The sequence below is a fragment of the Pseudochaenichthys georgianus genome, chromosome 4 (genome assembly GCF_902827115.2).
Source record: "Pseudochaenichthys georgianus chromosome 4, fPseGeo1.2, whole genome shotgun sequence".
NCBI classification, from domain to species: domain Eukaryota; kingdom Metazoa; phylum Chordata; class Actinopteri; order Perciformes; family Channichthyidae; genus Pseudochaenichthys; species Pseudochaenichthys georgianus.
In genome coordinates, this window is record NC_047506.1 from 20,761,317 (window position 1) to 20,779,856 (window position 18,540).

The 18,540-nt window shown below is 41.5% G+C and overlaps 1 protein-coding gene across 2 annotated transcripts in view; it reads right to left on the reverse strand.

Annotated features, from left to right (window-relative positions):
• Nucleotides 1–18,540, reverse strand: part of fcho1 (FCH and mu domain containing endocytic adaptor 1) — a 63,304-nt gene that overhangs the window by 33,255 nt on the left and 11,509 nt on the right. The window contains exon 2 of one of the 2 annotated variants that reach the window (XM_034081908.2): nucleotides 15,599–15,649. In XM_034081908.2, coding sequence (XP_033937799.1) covers nucleotides 15,599–15,625 — 27 coding nt within the window. In that variant the 5' untranslated portion in view covers nucleotides 15,626–15,649. Of the gene's footprint in view, nucleotides 1–6,330; nucleotides 6,487–15,598; nucleotides 15,650–18,540 lie in introns of those variants that run through there. The other variant, XM_034081910.2, reaches the window with a different exon arrangement.

Genomic DNA, 18,540 nt, shown 5'->3' on the forward strand with positions numbered 1-18,540 from the left:
TCCATCACAAGTATTTGTCGGATGCTCAAATAGCTTCGTTCAGATCCTCTCCACCCACAGCAACGTCAGATTGGGAGACGGGGGTCCAACATTCACACTTATTTCACACTGTCTCTTTTTCTCTCACATTTTGTTTGTACAGCCAAGTGCAAAACTATGAATTTATCCCAGGAGGGAATATGTGCAGATATCCAAAAAGAGAGTCTCGTATGGCTCGTTGAATGGGAACACATGCCTCAGACTGCAGGTGCAACAGAAATGAAATGAGTGTGACCACAGTGACAGGTCCTTCTTCTATAATACAGATCAAGATTAAGAGTACTGTTGATGTTACTGATGGATCAAACCGCTGTGAGTTGGTACTTGTGGATTTTGAGTCATGCCAAACAATCTGAAGCACATTACATGAGAGCTGCCAACCCACGGAAAGTCTTCTTCAAGTGTCTTCAAGTGTCCTAATGTATTCCTCAAGTCTTCAGTGAGTTAAATCCTTCATGTCTGATATGCAAACCCCCTCTTGGAGATCTCTTTTTCATCAATTAAGTTGACCGTTTTGGTCACGCTTGATGGAGCACATTAGCATGACAATAAGGGGAATGATGGGAGAGGAGAAGAGAGGAGGAGAAGGAAGGAGGGGGGGGTGGAGGCTGGGAGGTGTAAAAGCTGTACATCTCATACATAGTCTCATGAAGACTTTTGAAGACCACTGAGAGCTGTGGGGGATCTGCAGTAATGTGTGGAGGGGGGATGGTAAGCAGCAGGGAAATTATCATTTTATCTCAGTAAATCAGATGGCAACACTGCTCCCTTAAGTTTCCCCTCCCGTCTTCAATCTGTTTATTATTATGGTGTAAGGGCCATTAAACATTATGAGGTTTAAAGACAAGTGTGCTGACTTTCCTTTTTAAAAAGGAAAAACTAATTGATGCATAACATTGGTGGTACATTTGACATACAAGCAGCGTCGCTTCAAAAACAGGTAAGAAATAATCAGAGGCCTGGTAAAGGTTTTTAAGGAAGAAAACACAAATGGGTCGACAGCTAGTTTCAGCCCAGTCACTATTATATACTGTACCTACATTAAGACACTGAAAAGGTTGATTCTCTACGTTCCATCAGGTAATTCGGTTTTCTAATCTATTACCTGTTAAAGACAGCAACTCCTTTATAGACATCACATTGCTCTCAAAATATTGCAGAATGCTAAAGTGTTGCTATTAAAAAATATATAAAATATGTATACAAAAATATATACCGTCATTTGTCTCTGGGATGCCGTTATCTTTTGGTTTATAAATCCTCAAAAACAAAAGTTATTAATTTGAAAGAAATGCATACTGTATGATTCAAATGAAGTTGGTTTATTTCTCTTCTGATTCTTTTTGTGAAAATCTTTAAATATGATTGATAGATTGTTACATCGCGATAAAATATGTTCATTCATTTTCAACAAGATATTCTCAATAGGATTTAACTGTCATTTAAAATGGTCATGATTGATTTGGATCAATGCCAATCTTGCCACCAAAATAAAAACATTTGTTGATCTCCAGCATCACCTTCCTGCTCAAAGAATGTTTCTGAGGTTCAGGACTGTGTTTGACAAGACAAAGGATGTTCAAAGCTGTATTGTATGGATGTTTAAAAACCAACAAGGCCTAAGATTTGATTTTTTTTTTGCTGTATTTATGTCACATCGTTTTTTGATAACTCAAAACTGATTTTATCTGAGCCAACTAGCACCTTGTCCACCTCAGTCATCTTTACATTGTGTGTGTGTGTGTGTGTGTGTGTGTGTGTGTGTGTGTGTGTGTGTGTGTGTGTGTGTGTGTGTGTGTGTGTGTGTGTGTGTGTGTGTGTGTGTGTGTGTGTGTGTGTGTGTGTGTGTGTGTCTTATGTCTCTCCAGAGTTTTGCTGATCTAACTTGATTCTAATTAAACGCATTTTCAGACTTCCCCTCAGGCTTGTACTAAACTAAATTACAGAAAGTGAGAACCCTGGGCTGGACCAAACTGATCGCTGCAGGGTCTGCATCACAGCTGCTTGACTACGACAAATAAAAGACCTTCATCTGCATGTTTGCCTTCTTCTTTCGTATAACGTTATATGTCCAACTCGGTGTCGTGTAGCCATGCCCGCATCTCTGGTCCTAGGTCGAAGAGGCTGGCTTCTGAGGGTGGTCTATATAAGGGGCAGATGGTGATTATATGGACAGCGGTCTGCTCAGGGTCACCGCACTCGCATGCCGCACTGTCCGCCAAGCCCCACGTCTTCATCGTGGTTTTAAAGCGACCGACCCCAGTTCGTAGACGGTTTAGAGTGGTCCACTGCCGGCGCGGTAGGTCGTCTCCTCCAATGGTGCCATCTCCTGGGTCCCAGATGTAACGGTGGATTCGGGAGGGCCCGGCTGACACCCACTCCTGCTTCCAAGCTGCTGCCAACCATGCATCTCTGGAGATGTCCTCAGAGGTGGAGTTGAGCATCTCTTGAGCTGTTCCCGCAAGGACTGGCAAGAGGGACACAGGGGTAGGCTTTAAGCATCCAGTTATTATTCTGAGGGAGGTATTGATAGCCACGTCGACCTTTTTCGCATGAGGGCTTCTGCTCCAGACTGGGGCGCAGTATTCGGCTGCAGAGAAGACCAGGGCTTGAGTGGATATTCGCAGCATCTTAGCGGAGGCTCCCCAGGTTGTTCCAGCGAGGCGGCGGATCAGCGCGACCCTGGATGTCACCTTGGCCTTGACTTCTTCCAGGTGTTTATTAAAGGACAATGTCCGATCCAGACGCACTCCAAGATACTTCGGGGCTTGCTGGACCTCCAGACATTTGTTGTCAACGCGCACCTCAAGTTCCCTCTTGGCTTCTCTGGTACTAAGGTGGTATGCCGCTGCGACTGTTTCCCGACGCTGAGCTGTAGGCGCCACCTTCGGAGGTATGCTACTAGTGTGCCCATGTCTTCGTTAAGACCCTCTTCCATCGCCTTCCACGTTGGTCGGCTCAGCATGATGGCAAGATCGTCTGCGTAGCCATACTTTCTGGATGTTGTATCAGGTAGGTCGTGGATGTAAATATTGAACAGCATCGGCGAGAGAACAGACCCCTGCGGTACCCCGTTCTTCAGTCTTCTGAGCCTACTGCACTGGCCATTGCTGGTCTGGAGGATAAAGCTACGGTTGGAAAGAGTCTCCATGATGAACTTCACCATGTGGCGGTCCGGTATTGTCCTCAGCAGCTTCAGGTGGAGTCCCCGGAGCCACACAGTGTCATATGCAGCAGTCAGATCCAAATACACTACCCCAGCTTTCTCATTGGCCTGGAAGCTGTCCTCGATGTCCTGGCAGAGTAGTGTTACCTGGTCTGCTGTTGATCTTCCACGACGGAAACCAGCTTGTTCCCGTGGGAGCTGGGAGTCCACCACTGGCTCGATGCGGCTATGGATCATCCTCTCCAAGATCTTAAATGGGACACAGAGCAATGAGATTGGTCTGTATGACTTGGGGTCTTCTGCAGATTTATTTGGCTTTGGCAGAGCTATGACAGAGGCACGGCGCCAAGTCTTTGGGAGCTTTAATCTCTGGTAGCATGATGTGTAGAAAGCACAGAGCCAGCCAGATGTTGTTGAGCTCTGGTGGATGACGAACTCCGGGTGGATGTTGTCACGGCCAGGGGATTTGCCTGGCTTGAGCTTGCTCATGGCCTCACTGAGTTCCTCTGCTATGAATTCTCCCGAGAGGTTGGAATCGACACTGGCCGCTCCCGAGATGCAAGACACCTCACGCGATGTCAGTCGGGCAAAGGCTTTGTCAGCATCCGGGAAGCGGCCGTTCTTCATGAGCTGGGATGCGATGGCGTTTGCTGTGACTGGGCAGCTGTGGGGTGTTGTATTTCTGCCTGTGAGCTGGTTGATGGTCTGCCACGCCTTGCGACTAGAATGGGTGAAGTCGATTGATTCAACGACCTCTGTCCATCTGGCCCTGCGGGTGATATCTAGCTTCTTGAGCAGTGCTGCTGCAGTCACATCCACCTCTTCTCTGGAGCTAGCCCTCTGGTGGTCACACAGAAGGTGGCTGCATTCCTCGTCCCAACCCGGGATGTAATTCCTGTTATAGCCACGTGGGATGGACTTCTTTGCCGCACCCAGGAGGACCTGGCAATAGGCTGCATAGGCCGTATCCAGGTCAGCTGTGCCTGGGTCTGGCAGGCCAGCTGACATTCTTTCAGTCTCCTCAGCATACGTTTGTACGTACGTATGTTTGCCTTAAATGTCTGGGTTGTGCAGAGCAAGGGATTTCAGTTGAAGTTCCGTCTTGAACTTAACATACTGTTGAAAAACATTTTATCCACAAAATCTGTCTCTGTGAAAGCTGAAGGTCTAGCACCAAGGAGGCCAACAACTGTCCACAATTTCATTTTTGCTTTCTTGTTGTGCTATGAACGCAATAGCCATTTGGTGAATAATAGATGATTGACAGCTGTCTCTTTTACCCAGACATCAGCAGGAACTCCTCCCACACTTGACTGGACGCACACATTTCTCCTCAATTATCCACCAAAAATCTGATTTGAAATACATTTGAGGCATACAATGAACAGACTGGAAAGAACAGTACGTATGTTCTACCTCTGAGAACACACAGAGAATGAGGTGCAGACCAGTGTGAAACAAGCACAAGCATATCAAAATGAAATTAGCAAACAGGCTTCACATCTCTTGCCACATCTCCAGGGAATAAACGGTGGATTTCCAAGAAACCTGCTCGACAGGTTTACCAATTTCTTATTGAAGGTCACTGTGATTGTGCTACAGTAAATCGGCTGACTGCAGCAGAGAAGCTGGTGATGCTTGTCAATGTAACCGATTTATTTGGATGAAAAACTTGAATCTTTCATCTTCAGAAAATGACACTTTGTCCCTGCAGTATTCTGGTGCTGCAGAATACATTGACAAGTTAGTTTATCTAAACCCTCAAGTACATTCACTAAAGTACTCTTTTCAAGGACATTTGAAGTGTTTTGAGTATTTCCATTTATGCTACTTTCCTATTAAAGTAATGAGCACATGCATGCATCAATTATTAAATATATGATCCTGAAATCTGCATAATGTAGTTATCTTACTTTTGGTAGTTTAACTTCATTTTGAGGTAAAGCACTTTTTTTGGAAGACTTTTAGTTGTTACAGAGCATCTCTTAACACTTGTATCTGGCAAGCTTTACTGAAGTAAAAGATCTCCTTCTAACACTGCCCATTCATAGATAAAGAAAAGTGTATTTTCGAGACTTCTCCTTTCTGCTTTGTGGATTTCAACATATGTGTGACCAGGAAAAGTGTTGCTCAGGCTCACTGGCTCAGTCTTTATAATACAGCGCTTCATTCTCTGGCAATGTCTAGAGCAGTGCCTTTAGTTCTGGCCATTTGTCAAATCTGTCTTTACAGTCTGAGCCCGGATCCAGTGTCTGAGGACATTCCTGCTCTGTAATAAAGCCCCACAGTCATATGAAACTAAAGGTACAGAACAAAAGACCGAAGACAGAGCTGGAATTATGCTTCACGTGGGCAAATGATCAGGGTGATCGCTCTGAGATGTTTGCGTGTTTCTTTCATACTCCTTTGCATACAACTTGGGAGACTTCTTCGTCTCCGTTTCAAACACGTCGCCATCAGGATTGACTGAAACAGCTTGACCTTTGCATGACAAATTGAATGGTGTGTGCTGTGCAACAACTCCACAGACAAAACACTGCCAACAAGTCCAGAGAGGGATTGCTATTTTAAACAACGACAACTCTCCAAAACAATGCATACATTAATCCTCTATTCTGGACTGAAGCTCAGACTGTACCTTTTTAGTTTCAGATGACTGCTGTAGAAGTTCAGAACTAACTGCATATTTCACATTTGAATTTCTGCACAAGATAAGAATTTTTTTTAGTTGACACTGTTTTGCATTTGGCTTCGTCAGGTTTTCTGTTAAGTCTCTTACCTCCTGCAGAAATCTAATATTCAACAGCAGTTACTTATTCTGAATAAGTAACTGCAGAATAAGTCAGAATAAGTACTTTTATGAATGAAGGTGTCCATATAATCTGCAAATGTTGCAACGATTTACAAAATATTTAAGCACTTAATTTAGTTTTCAAATGTTTACTTCTTTGCACACATTTCATTTGCTATATGTGACATGGCAATTTGACAATTCTCAGGCATCTACCTACATACCCTAAACTACATTTGTATTTTATTCTTATGTTTGTATCTGGCTGAACTGGTTTCCATAGAGACCAAAACCCAAAGGTCAAACCCAGGTTACTTCAATCTAATTTACTTACGATTTTGACAGGCTACCAATCGATCACAATACAGATTCCGTATGTTTCAGCTCTGCACACCACACCACAGAATGTAGCTGCAATAAATCAGGCAGATGCCAAAAGTCAATCTGAAAGCATTCCCGCCCGGCATCAGACGGTCTATCACCGAGCCACCGGTCTGTCAGTGGTGCGGAGAGTTTTGCTGACTCATAGAAACGTTTTATGCTGACGCGGCAGGTCGAGCAGACGGAACAGTCCCTCAGCAGAGAGGTGTCACTAATCTCATGGCAGGTAGCAGCCACCTGACAGCAGTGACGGTTGCAGAGTAATCTGTGGTGCCCTGTTTGCTTTCTAAACTACTAATGTTTTGGGGAGGAGGAGGAGATAAGATGCACCTGTCTTCTGTCATGATACAGTACATGTCATTTTGCTTTTTTTTCAAATGCTGCTTTTATGAATGATATTGGTATCACGATTAAGTTTAACTCATGATAACTCAAATGCGAAATGGTTCATAGATCAAACAACCGCATGTCCTTTTTGGCTGATCCAGTGAATAATAGGGATGTAACGATATCGAATATCGCGATACATTTTTTTTTTTTTAAATCTTTATTTAACCAGATGGTCCCATTGAGATCATCGATCTCTTTTTCAATGGAGACCTGTCCAACATGGCAGCAAGTAGGTTACAACATGAACATAAAACAACAGATAACACAAAAGGACATATTTACAGGGCTACATGTACATACCATAGACTGTATATATAAATGGACGTAGTGTCCGTGACGTCACCCATAGGATTCTGCAGAGTTGCTGAGAAGCCCTTAGTAGGCGGAGTCGGCCACTAACGGCTTGACAGCGACGTCAGAGTCTAATCCCGCCTGCTCCAAATAAGGGCAAAGAGGCGGAGCCGAGGCGGGACCTGCTGCCTCCGAACTGGAAGTAAACAGAGCTAGCTCAAGCTAAGAAGCTAAGCTAACATGAAATACATGCATACCAAGTTACTACTAACAGTGTAATTCCCTTATATAAACGTTACATTCATAATCAAATGAGACAATCTGCAAGAGAATTAGCTATATTTTGTTATTCTTAATGCTTGTCATTCACACGTTTAGAAAATAAGTACCGATACATAGCAGAACAATTGTGGCGATGTTCAGCTTAATAAGCCTTGTTCAACATAATTTATTTAGCTAATACTACAGCAGGCGAACCAAGTCTGCGTTTCGCTGCATTCCTTGATCTCCAGTTATAACGACGGACTCCACTGCCCGGACCTAACGGAGCCGCAGTGGGCCAACTCCGGGACGCCGGCTGGAGCTAGCCCCCTGCGGCTCCGTTAGCTCCGGCGGCCACTACTGGGATAATTGGGTCCCCTATTAACATTTGCTCCCGTTTAGCATTATGGGCGTCATAGCCATAGACTATAAAAGTCTTACCCAAGGCTGAATCATAAACTAAAATGTATGTATGCATAAAGGGTTACGTCCTTAGCTGGCTAATAAGTAACAAGCTAAGCTACCAAGCACACAAACACCTGCGAACGGGGTTAACATGTATAATATTATAATTTTAGACTTCTTGGAAGTTCTGTTAGTACATTCAAGCGCACAGCACGACATTTTAATTGTCTGGTATTTGTAACAATATTCCGTAAAAGGCACAATCACCACGAACGCGGCTAAAGCTAAAGGGTCAAGTACAGTACTATGACTAACTAACGTTGTAGCCTCTATGGTTGTAGCCTAGCAGAGTGGACAAGTTGCTGTTAGCTGACAGTGAGGCATGTACGTGTCCATCAAAGTGACCACGCCCTAATTTATGCAAAAACTTTAAGACCTAATATAAATAAAAGGGTCGTGTTAGAAAACAATTCACTCACAGATTAATAATCATGAAGGTGGAATCTAACTATATCGATAATAATATTTATTGCATCCATGGGTAGAAACATGTTTTTTTCTAGTGTAAAGTTGGGCATTTTAACATGGGGGTCTATGGAAATTGCTCCTTTCTGCAGCCAGTCCCTAGCGGCCCATGTATGAACTGCAGTGTGTGGCACTTCCGTATTGGCGTCCCGGCTGTTCCCCAGAGTTTGCCGCTTGGTACATGCCTAGAGACATTGACAAGTACCAACAGTATATTTATATCTCGCCCTGTCAATAAGCCTCACCTTCTTGGCAAAAACTCTATTATTTTTGAAGTGGTGGAGAGACAATGCACAGTTTGACCCACTGCTGTCACCCATGGCCAAAGCATATCTCTCTGTCCCAGCAACATCAGTACCAAGCAAGAGAGTTTTTTCCACAGCAGGGGATATTGTAAACGCCAAAACATCCCAGCTTCTACCTCGAAATGTGGACATGCTCATATTCCTAAAAGATAACCTTGATGATGCTGAGTGAGTGAGTTAGAGTTGAGTTACTTGAAAAAGTAAAGTGAAACTTGATTTATTCTATTACAGGGTCTGATTATTATATTGTTGACACTTTCAAATACTACTGTAACTATCCTACTAAAATGCTGTACAAATCAGATTTATTATTTAATAAAGAAAAAAAAATTCAAGTAAAAAAGAAATTCACTTTTTTCCCCTTTATTTTTCAATATCGCGATAAATATCATACCGTGGACTTTTTAATCGCGATATTATCGTACCGTGAGTTTTTGGTATCGTTACATCCCTAGAGAATAATACATTCTTTAAAAAGGTTTTTCATCACCCATAGCAACATCTCTAAAGGTTAACAAATGTGTACCAACTCCAAGCTGTCCACAATCATTTCACATCGCATCACGATGACAAATACAATAACTCCACTATCGATTTCTATCTTGGCTCTTAATCCAACTTGCCACAGAACAGATAAGATGAAAGGGTGGACATAAAGAACATAGGAGGAGGGGAGGAAAGATACAATTAGAGGAGAAGCATGGAAACATTGAAAGCGGAAAAAGTTTGACACTGTGTTTACTGTTCTTCATCCCTGGAGACAAACCCCATGACTCAAAGTGGTGGGAGGGCAACAACATTGACATCATTAAATGTAGAAGCAGGCATAATAAAACCTGCTGGGCGTTGTTTGTGTGTTTCTATGCACACACTATTGTATCTACGGGCTGAGACCGAGCTGCTTCTTAGAAATGAAGACAATACTGAATACTGTGTACAGCCTCAAAACAGAACAGATTAAAGATCTTGACCATAGTTCTTTCAAAAAGTTAAATAAAATCTCCTTGGATTTCGTATTAACATTTTCCAGTTGTGAGACGTTTCAACCAACAGAAATCCTACCACAGCGAGGCTTCTCTCTGCAGTGAAGCAGTCACACATTCACAGCATAAACTGAAAAGTATCGAGTTATTTCCTTTTTCTCATTTAAAGCAACATGACCCTAAAATTAAATTGAACTGAATTTCTGTGGGAACGCAAGCTCCATCTTCATGGTGTCTTTAGTGGTTTCCCAATTGCAAGATACATACCCATTCAAAAGTGTGCTATGTGCTATAAAGCCCACAGTGCAATGCAGAAAGAAATAGAGGAGCTGCTCACAACTGCAAAACATCTAAAATAATAGTAGAGGAAAGACAATGTTTGTCAATTTATGTTTGTCTTTACAATTAATGAAAAGAATAACTAATATTTTCATCTCTATCGAGGAGATTCTGATGTGTTGCATAAAGTCTTTCTGAAGATGTAAACACTTAATTCCAAGAACAACTAAGCAGCAACGATCCTTCAGACTTAACTGTTCCTTAAATGACTAAGATGTACTTAATGATAACCGATGTTCCCCCTGTGGGCCATGACTGCAGCCCTTAAATGGGAAGGACAGCGTGCCGTGTGTGAGCAACGGGTAATGTTCTTAAATCAAACAGGACGAGGCTCTGTGTGCCGCTTGTTCCCATGTGGCTGTGTCTCTAATTAACTGAAGGGCTGATTTGTATTACACAGCTATGTGTGTCTAAATGCAGGCTGGGTAGGAGGACACACAGATATGAATATGCAAAGACATGCAAGCACACAAATAACACATACAAGCCTAAATGGTAAATAAAATGGAGCTGTATTTGAGAGCAGTGTGACAAAGCTAAAAATGTAATCTTCTTTGCGAGACAGAAGCTCAGCAGTTCTGCGACCTGGCTGAAAATCTGCTCGCTTCCCTCCCTGCCAGTTTGCTCTCATTAGTGCGAATGCTATTTATAGCATTCCACTATAGTTCTTCGAATCTTTATTCTTATTTCAGCCAATACTTTGGCTCTCCATAACTTCAGCTTACTTTCAGCTACAGAAACCATTCAAATATGAAACTATTCAGCCTGTTCAGCAATCGATGGGAAACTTTCAACTTTTTGAAATATTCAGCTATTTAAACTATTTTTTTAACATGGAAGTCAATGGGAGGAACCTTCAAATCCTATTTTACCTACACCTTACGCCAAATGCTTCTCCACTACATACTTTCAGCTAGAGACTTCAATCGAACTTTAAAATGATCATAAGACCTTCAGCTATAAAACTTGTTCTTCAGATTTTTCATATCTTTTACACTTTTTGAGATGTTGAACTTAGTTTGGAGCTTGGTAAAGAGGCTTTCTTCAGATTTTAACATTAGTGTGTATTGAGCAGCTCGTTAAGTCTAGAGTGCTTTGATCTCAAAACAGAGTGGAGGACAGCTTGAAATTTGCCCCAAAAAATGTTTTAAACCTGCCATAATTCCCAAACCCTACACTCCTGAGACATATTTCTCATGAAAAACGTAGGAAAACCTCTCCTAGGTTGGAAAATAAAAAAGAATTAGGAAAAAAATCTTAAACAAAATGCCTCTTGAGGGCATGAAGAGACAAAAACTTGTCAAAAATTCTCCTTCAGATCAAATGGAAAGGCTCTCCTTTCACAGCACATCTCCATGGAAACCTTTGATCTCTGGACTTACACACACAGGTGTTTGTAAACATTCATTCACTACTACTTACATCTTATATGTAACTCCTTCAGCCTACTTTCAGCTATAAACCATTCAACTATTACATTATTCAGCCATTTCAGGACTTCGAGGCTATACATTTTGTTGTTTATACCTTTTCTTTTAAATATTAAGCTCCTTCACTATTTTTCCTACTCTTCCAGTTTAACATTTCACTTTCAAGTCATTGCAATGCATTTGAGCTTTAACAATTTTGATTCAAATCATTAAGCTTTTCTGCATTTCTCCGCTAAGTTCAGCAACACACATATTCAGCTTTTTCAGCTAAATTCAGCCACAAATGTTCACAGTTTACAGCATTCACACGCATTTTCTGCAGGAAATGCATTTTCTAGTTTTTCCACTAGACTCTGTGACTGCAGACCTGCCTGTCTGCTGCCTGCAGCACAAACTCTGCAATACCCATGGATCATAGATGGATGTGTAGCAGGCTGAAAAACAAACTAAACAGAGCACACTTGTTTAAATAAAGCCACAATCAACTCATACTTTTTAAATTGTAAAATTGACATGCATATCCATAAAAATAAGATTTTTGAGTACCATTGATTTTTGATGAATGGCCTAAAATGGCCATAAACACCATCTAATCAACTTGATTTTAAGATGCAGACGTTGATAAATGGATAGAGAATGATCTGTACTCTGCCAGCCTGGATACATATTCAATAAAGGGGAAATAATCTTATATAAAATAACCTGACCTTTTTTTTTTTTTTAAACCATGCTGATTAAATATGCTCCTCGTCCCACCTGAATCTCATGTCTGCTTCAGATTCAGAGTGCCTCGTTTTAGAGTTCAACTGGTCAAATATTACTGAGGACTTTTCTAAGAGTGATGAGGCAATGGAGAAGAAGTAGGGCGCACCTGAAATAGATGCAGGTATGCGGGGGAAGAGAAGAGAGGAGAAAGTGAGGATGGAGAAGAAAAATGAGGAGGAGATAGAGACCTTGTAACAGCTGACAAGGGTGGAGTTGGGGGGATTAAAGACCGATGTCCTTCCTCCATCTACACATCTGTGAAGTTGCTAATGACTCCATTAATTACTGCACACATTCATCTAAATACTGCCTCAGTGAATTTGTACTGCTATGTTCAATTACCAGATTATACTTGTAAAATCTAAAGCATTCAATATTATAAATCCTATTGGAGGCCCTTAAAGCTTTTTGTTGACACTGCATTCAAGAGTTTTTTATATCAATTTATGGGAATATTGGATTTTACCCTCAGAATATTAATACATAGGATAACATGGGAACACCTGATGCAGTTTCAACTTTCTATCAAATTGTGTTTTTGATTTGACAAAACTTCCCTTCAGAGATTAAAGAATGAGAAGAAAAGTACTTGCTGAGCAAAATACATTTTATCTCCAAATGTCTCATGTATGTGTACTAGGGCTGTCCCGAATACCATTTTTCGGGCTCCGGATATTCGGTAGTAATCAGCAGCGAATATTCGAATATTCGGTGCGGAGAGATTTGTATTTTTTTTTAATAAAATTTTTTTTCACATTTTTTCTTTTCACATTTTTTTTTTTTTCCCAAAAGGTTTCATAACACGCTCCGAATCCGAGACACCTGACAACACGCTGTTAAGCAGAAGCGCAGAAAGAGCATACTATTACGATTTATATGTATTTATTGTCTCAGTACTCGCAAACATTAAAACTAAATGTGTCCTCTGCATTTAACCCAGCGCAGCACCCGGGGACCAAATCTGGTTCCACATTCCGTCTATAACATTTTACAACCTGAATAGTCAAACAAAGATACAAAACACATATTTCAGCTGCCAGCTTCATGTTGCTGGCATTGTCGTGGACAACGGCTACTCGCTTATAATTCGGAATGGCAAAGGCGTCCGCCACTTCTCCAAGCTGTTCTGCAATATTTACTCCCGTATGGTTTACTTCGATTACTTTGGTTTCCAAAACAAAGTTACAGAGTTTCCACTCGCGAGTTATGAAATGACAGGTGACAGCCATATACGCCTCCATACGCACCGAGGTGGTCCAAATGTCCGTTGTAAAACTTACGGCAGTTGAGTTTTCAATCTGAGTTACAATTTGGTCTCGGTGATCGCTGTACTTCAGAGACATGGCATCTAAAATACTGGAACGTTTGGGGACAGTGTAGCCGGGCTCCATCTTCTTCATTAATTTTCTGAAGCCTTCGCCTTCGACTATGTAAATGGGTCTCATATCCATAGCGATGAAATGTACTATGGCATCTGTTATCTCTATCTTTCTTTTCTCCGTTATCGTTTTTTTTAACTGTAGGGTCTGCTGTATTGTTGAGGATGTTGATGGCTGGGATGCGTGGGGATGCACCTATGGCCACAATGTATTATTAGGCTGAGCTACTCAACTTTATGCCAATAATTGCCTTAGCCCCAGATGTTCCCACATTACTCCTATTATTTTCACTATGCTGATAAAATTAAAAAAATATAAAAAAACAATTCGGTTGCTTGCTTGCAACTATTTTCCAAGCAAAGTAAGTGCACGTTTTTATCATGTTTAACGTTACTGTTTAAACGGCGGATAAAGCAGCTTCATCATGGCAACTTCACAACAGCTAAGCTAAGCTAGGCTACTACTTACTAGGGTTGCCAGAAACTGACCATGATCAAAATCGATTATTCGGCAGCCCTGGCGAATAATAATGTTTTCTTTACTGGAACATGTTTAACAGTACAAACAACAAACAAGCATGTCATCACAACGACGTGGCCTTGAAGTGAAGTTGGTAATGGCCGGCTGTGCTGCGTCTTTCTCTGTAACCTCTTTGGCTTCGCACTCAAATGCGAACGCATTGTTGAGGTTGAGCTGTGATAGACCAACGTCTTTTCGCAGAGCTTGCATTTAACTTCCTTTGGACTTGTAAGTTCGAAGTAGTTCCACGAGGAGGAACTCTTTTTACCTGCCGCTTTGTTCATCTTTAGTCGCACGTGTGAGGGAGAGGGGCGGTGGGGGCGGGGTCGGTGTGTAGCGTGCTGCTGCAGCAGCAGTCTGCTCTGCACGCAGGCTTCCTCCAAGTTTACAGTAAAACAAACTGGTGGTGTGACCAATGACAATTATTAATACTATTACTATTATTAGCATTAGTCTATATTTTGGTTGAACCTAAGCCAGAAAAAAAAAAAACATAAATAATAATAAATAAAATCGATTTTTAAAAATAATATTCGATTATGGAGACTGTAGCGAATATTCGAATAATCGCTGGCATCCCTACTACTTACAGCATCCAGGTGACTTTTCAGAGTTGTTGTGCCACCATGGTAGGCCAGTTTCTTATCACATATTTGGCACACTGCCTTCTTTTTACCGTCGTCCAATTTAAAATGGTCCCACACAGCTGAAGTCTTCGGCATTTTATGGGTGAAACGAGGTGAAGCGAGGTGAAGCGTGCCGTTTGCGTTCGTGACTGTGAACAGTGAACGCAACAGTGTCAGGAGCACAGGCTGAGATTGTATATATTTCCGCATTTTAACAGTGCAATTCAAAAGTATAAATATAGTATAAGAATATGGCAATTCGCCTTTATTAATAGCATACATTTAGAAAAATATATTAATTTGTTTGAAAAAATATTTTTTTGTTTGGGAAAAAAAAAAAAAACGAATATCCGAATAATGAAATTGAAACCCGAATAGTTGGCCAACGAACGAATATTCGAATAGTCGAATATTCGGGTACAGCCCTAATGTGTACGTTGACAGAGTCAGTAAAATTAGCTGTCATTGAAATCAAGAAACACTCTAGTGTATTTTATTAAATTAGAAACTATTCATATATTCATAAAATATTTCCGCAATTGTTTTATTTCTCTGCAACTTTTCAATTGCATCTAACAGCCTTCATCTCCAGATAACATTTGCTTGTACAACAAATTCATATTCCCCAAACTAAGGTTTATAACAAAGCTTGATTATGGTATGAGTATAGAAACTCGGCTTTTGTAGTGCCCGAAAAAGAGGCATTATCTCTGATAACAAGAATGATATGAATGGCATTGCCCTCCATGTAGCAGAATATCAACAGATTGATGAAAACATCCTTCTCTGGGCTTTTTGCTAATGATTGAAGGCGGAAGACAGCAGTGTGTATTTGATGATCAGCAGAAGGCCAGAGGCTTAGCTAAACATATAGGTGAAGTTTACGGCTCATGTCGTGATGCGAATACAACAGGTGTATTATTCATATGTGGCTCAAGGTATGAACATCAACATAACAATAACATCATATGGACTCATTTAAAGATGTAATCCAGACACTTACCCAGAAGTTGTTCTTAAATAAGGCCATCTTCACTCCGAGATTCACGGCGATCTGTGAAGGAGGTAGAGGGAAGAAGTGTTAGAGAAAGTGGCATTAATAGTTTTCTTATGTGATCTGCTTGACATGCATTTTCTCTGCATCACAGTCTTAAGGGATTGGTGAAATAACCTTGAGAGATGTCTTTTGGATTCCTTATGACAATCTGTAAAAAGTTGATCTTTACAAAACCTCCCAGGACACCTTTGATGCAGGAAGGGAAGTCCTAAGGGAGGGCAGGGGAGAGCATAACAAATGACTTCAAAGGATACACTCGGAGGATGGAGGGAGCGGAGGAAGGAAGCAGGGAGGAGGGAGGAGGAGGAGTGATGGGGGCGGGTGGTGAGGGAATACAGGGGAGGAGAGATACATCGATGCAGGGATTGTGCGGAGGAAGCCTCCGAGGAGATGATTACATCTTGTAAAACCGGAGGCTGTAGCACTCTGCTCTAATTGGCCGAGTCACCTTAAGACGCACATGCCTTACAGTTTTTGTGAATTAAGTTGTCTTTTCTATACTATTTCACTCAATCACAAAAAAGTCAGCAGATCAAAGGTGTTATTCCAAACTAGAAAAAGAAAAACTCTAAGAGCAACAAAACAGGTCTTTTTTTAAGTTTGAATTGTCAAGGCTGCAGCGTTTTTATGACTTTTTAATTTGATGATGTTAAGGAGGGATTATATTGATTATATCAGCAGCTGAACACACCTTCAGACCACATACACACGCATGCACACACACATGCACTGGAATGTGGTCATGCCATTTCACAGAGAATCTATAATGCAAGTGTTTGCCCAGGGCTGCCCTCATACAGGCTCTCTGTTATACTGCTGACCCTCTGTATGTTGTTCTATGTGCTGACAACAGCCCTTTCAACCTCTGCCCAGACCTGGGGCCTATACTACGAACCTGGTTCAACCTAACCTGGATATGTTTGAGTTAGCCGGTTGGCCTAATCCAAAACATACGCGCTCTCGCTAAACGGTACTACGACGCTGGTTATCAAGTGGATCGCTCAAGCCAGCCGTGTCCTATCTAGTTAGGTGCGCGTTCACATGAAAGGGGTGGTATTTGGAGCATTCGACCAATCACAAACATGGAGAAGCGTACTGACAGCACAGCGTCATACTTCCTGAATGAAAAGTGAACTTTAATACTAGTCAAAAATGAAGAAGTTAAACTTTAAACATCCATGACTTAAACACTTGATCCAGGATGAAAGCCACATAGCTGCACCTGCAAGGTGAATACAGCTGGAAAAAGAAAAAGTGTTTGAATGCGTACATTAACAGGTTTATGATATCACTGCCCCGTCTAAAACACGATCTGACTTCAATTACATTTGTCTCGAGTGTTTCGTCAATTTATGTGTTGCTTAAAATAATACTTCTGCATACAGTATGTGACACTGTGAGTGTTGCACGGCCAGATACGGCTCAGCTGACTCAGATAAGGAGATATATGATACATTATGAAGTGATATGCCGCGGACTGTACTTAATGTACTCTGATCCGGTTACTTATGTTGTGGCCGATATTTAAGTAAGCTTTCTTAACGCTAATGTTATAATAGTCAGATTGCTCTGAAGATGGAGGTGATATTCTATTCATGTTCACGTTCACACAGTCGGTGATTTTTGCCGGCCGTCTTTCCTGCGACGGCAGCTTTTCTGTATTTCCTTTCTCCTGTAATATGACTTGATCGCTTTAAACTCCGCACACTGAGCTCTGATTGGTCAGCAGGCGGTGCTTTCACTGAGTTGAGCTCTTAGCCTGCAACCTAACCTGGTCCCGACCAGGTTAGCTGCTTAGCATATATTACCATGGAGATCTAGCCTGCTAAAAAGAGAACCAGCTTCGGATGACCGGAAAGCCGGAGTTTTCCCTGAATTTAGCCGGCTAAGCGAAAATCCTGCTTCGCAGTATACCCCCCTGGTGACCTGGCAGCAGCAACACGCAGACACACACACACACACACACACACACACACACACACACACACACACACACACACACCTCACACCTTGTTAATTAGCTCAGGGTGGGATGGAGGCCCCTGCAGACAGCTTCTGTTGGGCAGAGCGGGTTAGCTCGGCACAGGATTCATACAGAGCTACCACTGACATTTTGACCTCTGGACTTTGTGGGATTCAGAAAAAGGAAATGAGAGAATCTGTAATATACTCATGTCAATAAATTCAATGTGTTGCTCAGCTGTAATTTGAGTACAATATCCTAAGGTTATTTTGGCAAAAACCATAATCATACTGTATAAATGAGGAATATTTGAGATTTGGAAAACAAATATCAACACTGAAAGAAAAGTTAGAGAGAGTTCTTTAGATTTAATTACAAATGAAACCCCCGAATATGGCAAGATAGTAGACAGTATTTGCAGTAATGTAGATGCAAAAGAGGGAAATATAGACAAAACAACATTTTCATATCAGAAGGTAAAAGATTTGACAACAAATCACACAATTATGCTTGATGGACCTTTGACTTGGTGTGCAGGGTTGCTTTCTACAGTAACAATATCTACATTATATTATAGAAAAATACGTCATAATCTTTGGTACGGTTACAGTTTCTTATACGGTAAAATTCTTGAAGGTTGAATGGTTTTTGAAATGTTAAATATTAACTCCAACTGGTCACGATATTGAAAATCATGTCCATGTTCGCCAAGCTCTGCAGTAAACGCAGACCTTAAATAAAACAAACCAGAGAGGAACATAAACACAGCCAATCAGTGAAGAGAGATTCCTAAAGGTCACCAGCATACTGCAAAATAATACAGAATACCCATGCAGAGAGAGAGATCCTGAACAAACCACCAGATGGTTTTCAGAGGAGCAGAGAGAGGGGACAAAGGGGGGCAAGAGATAAAAACGCTGTGATG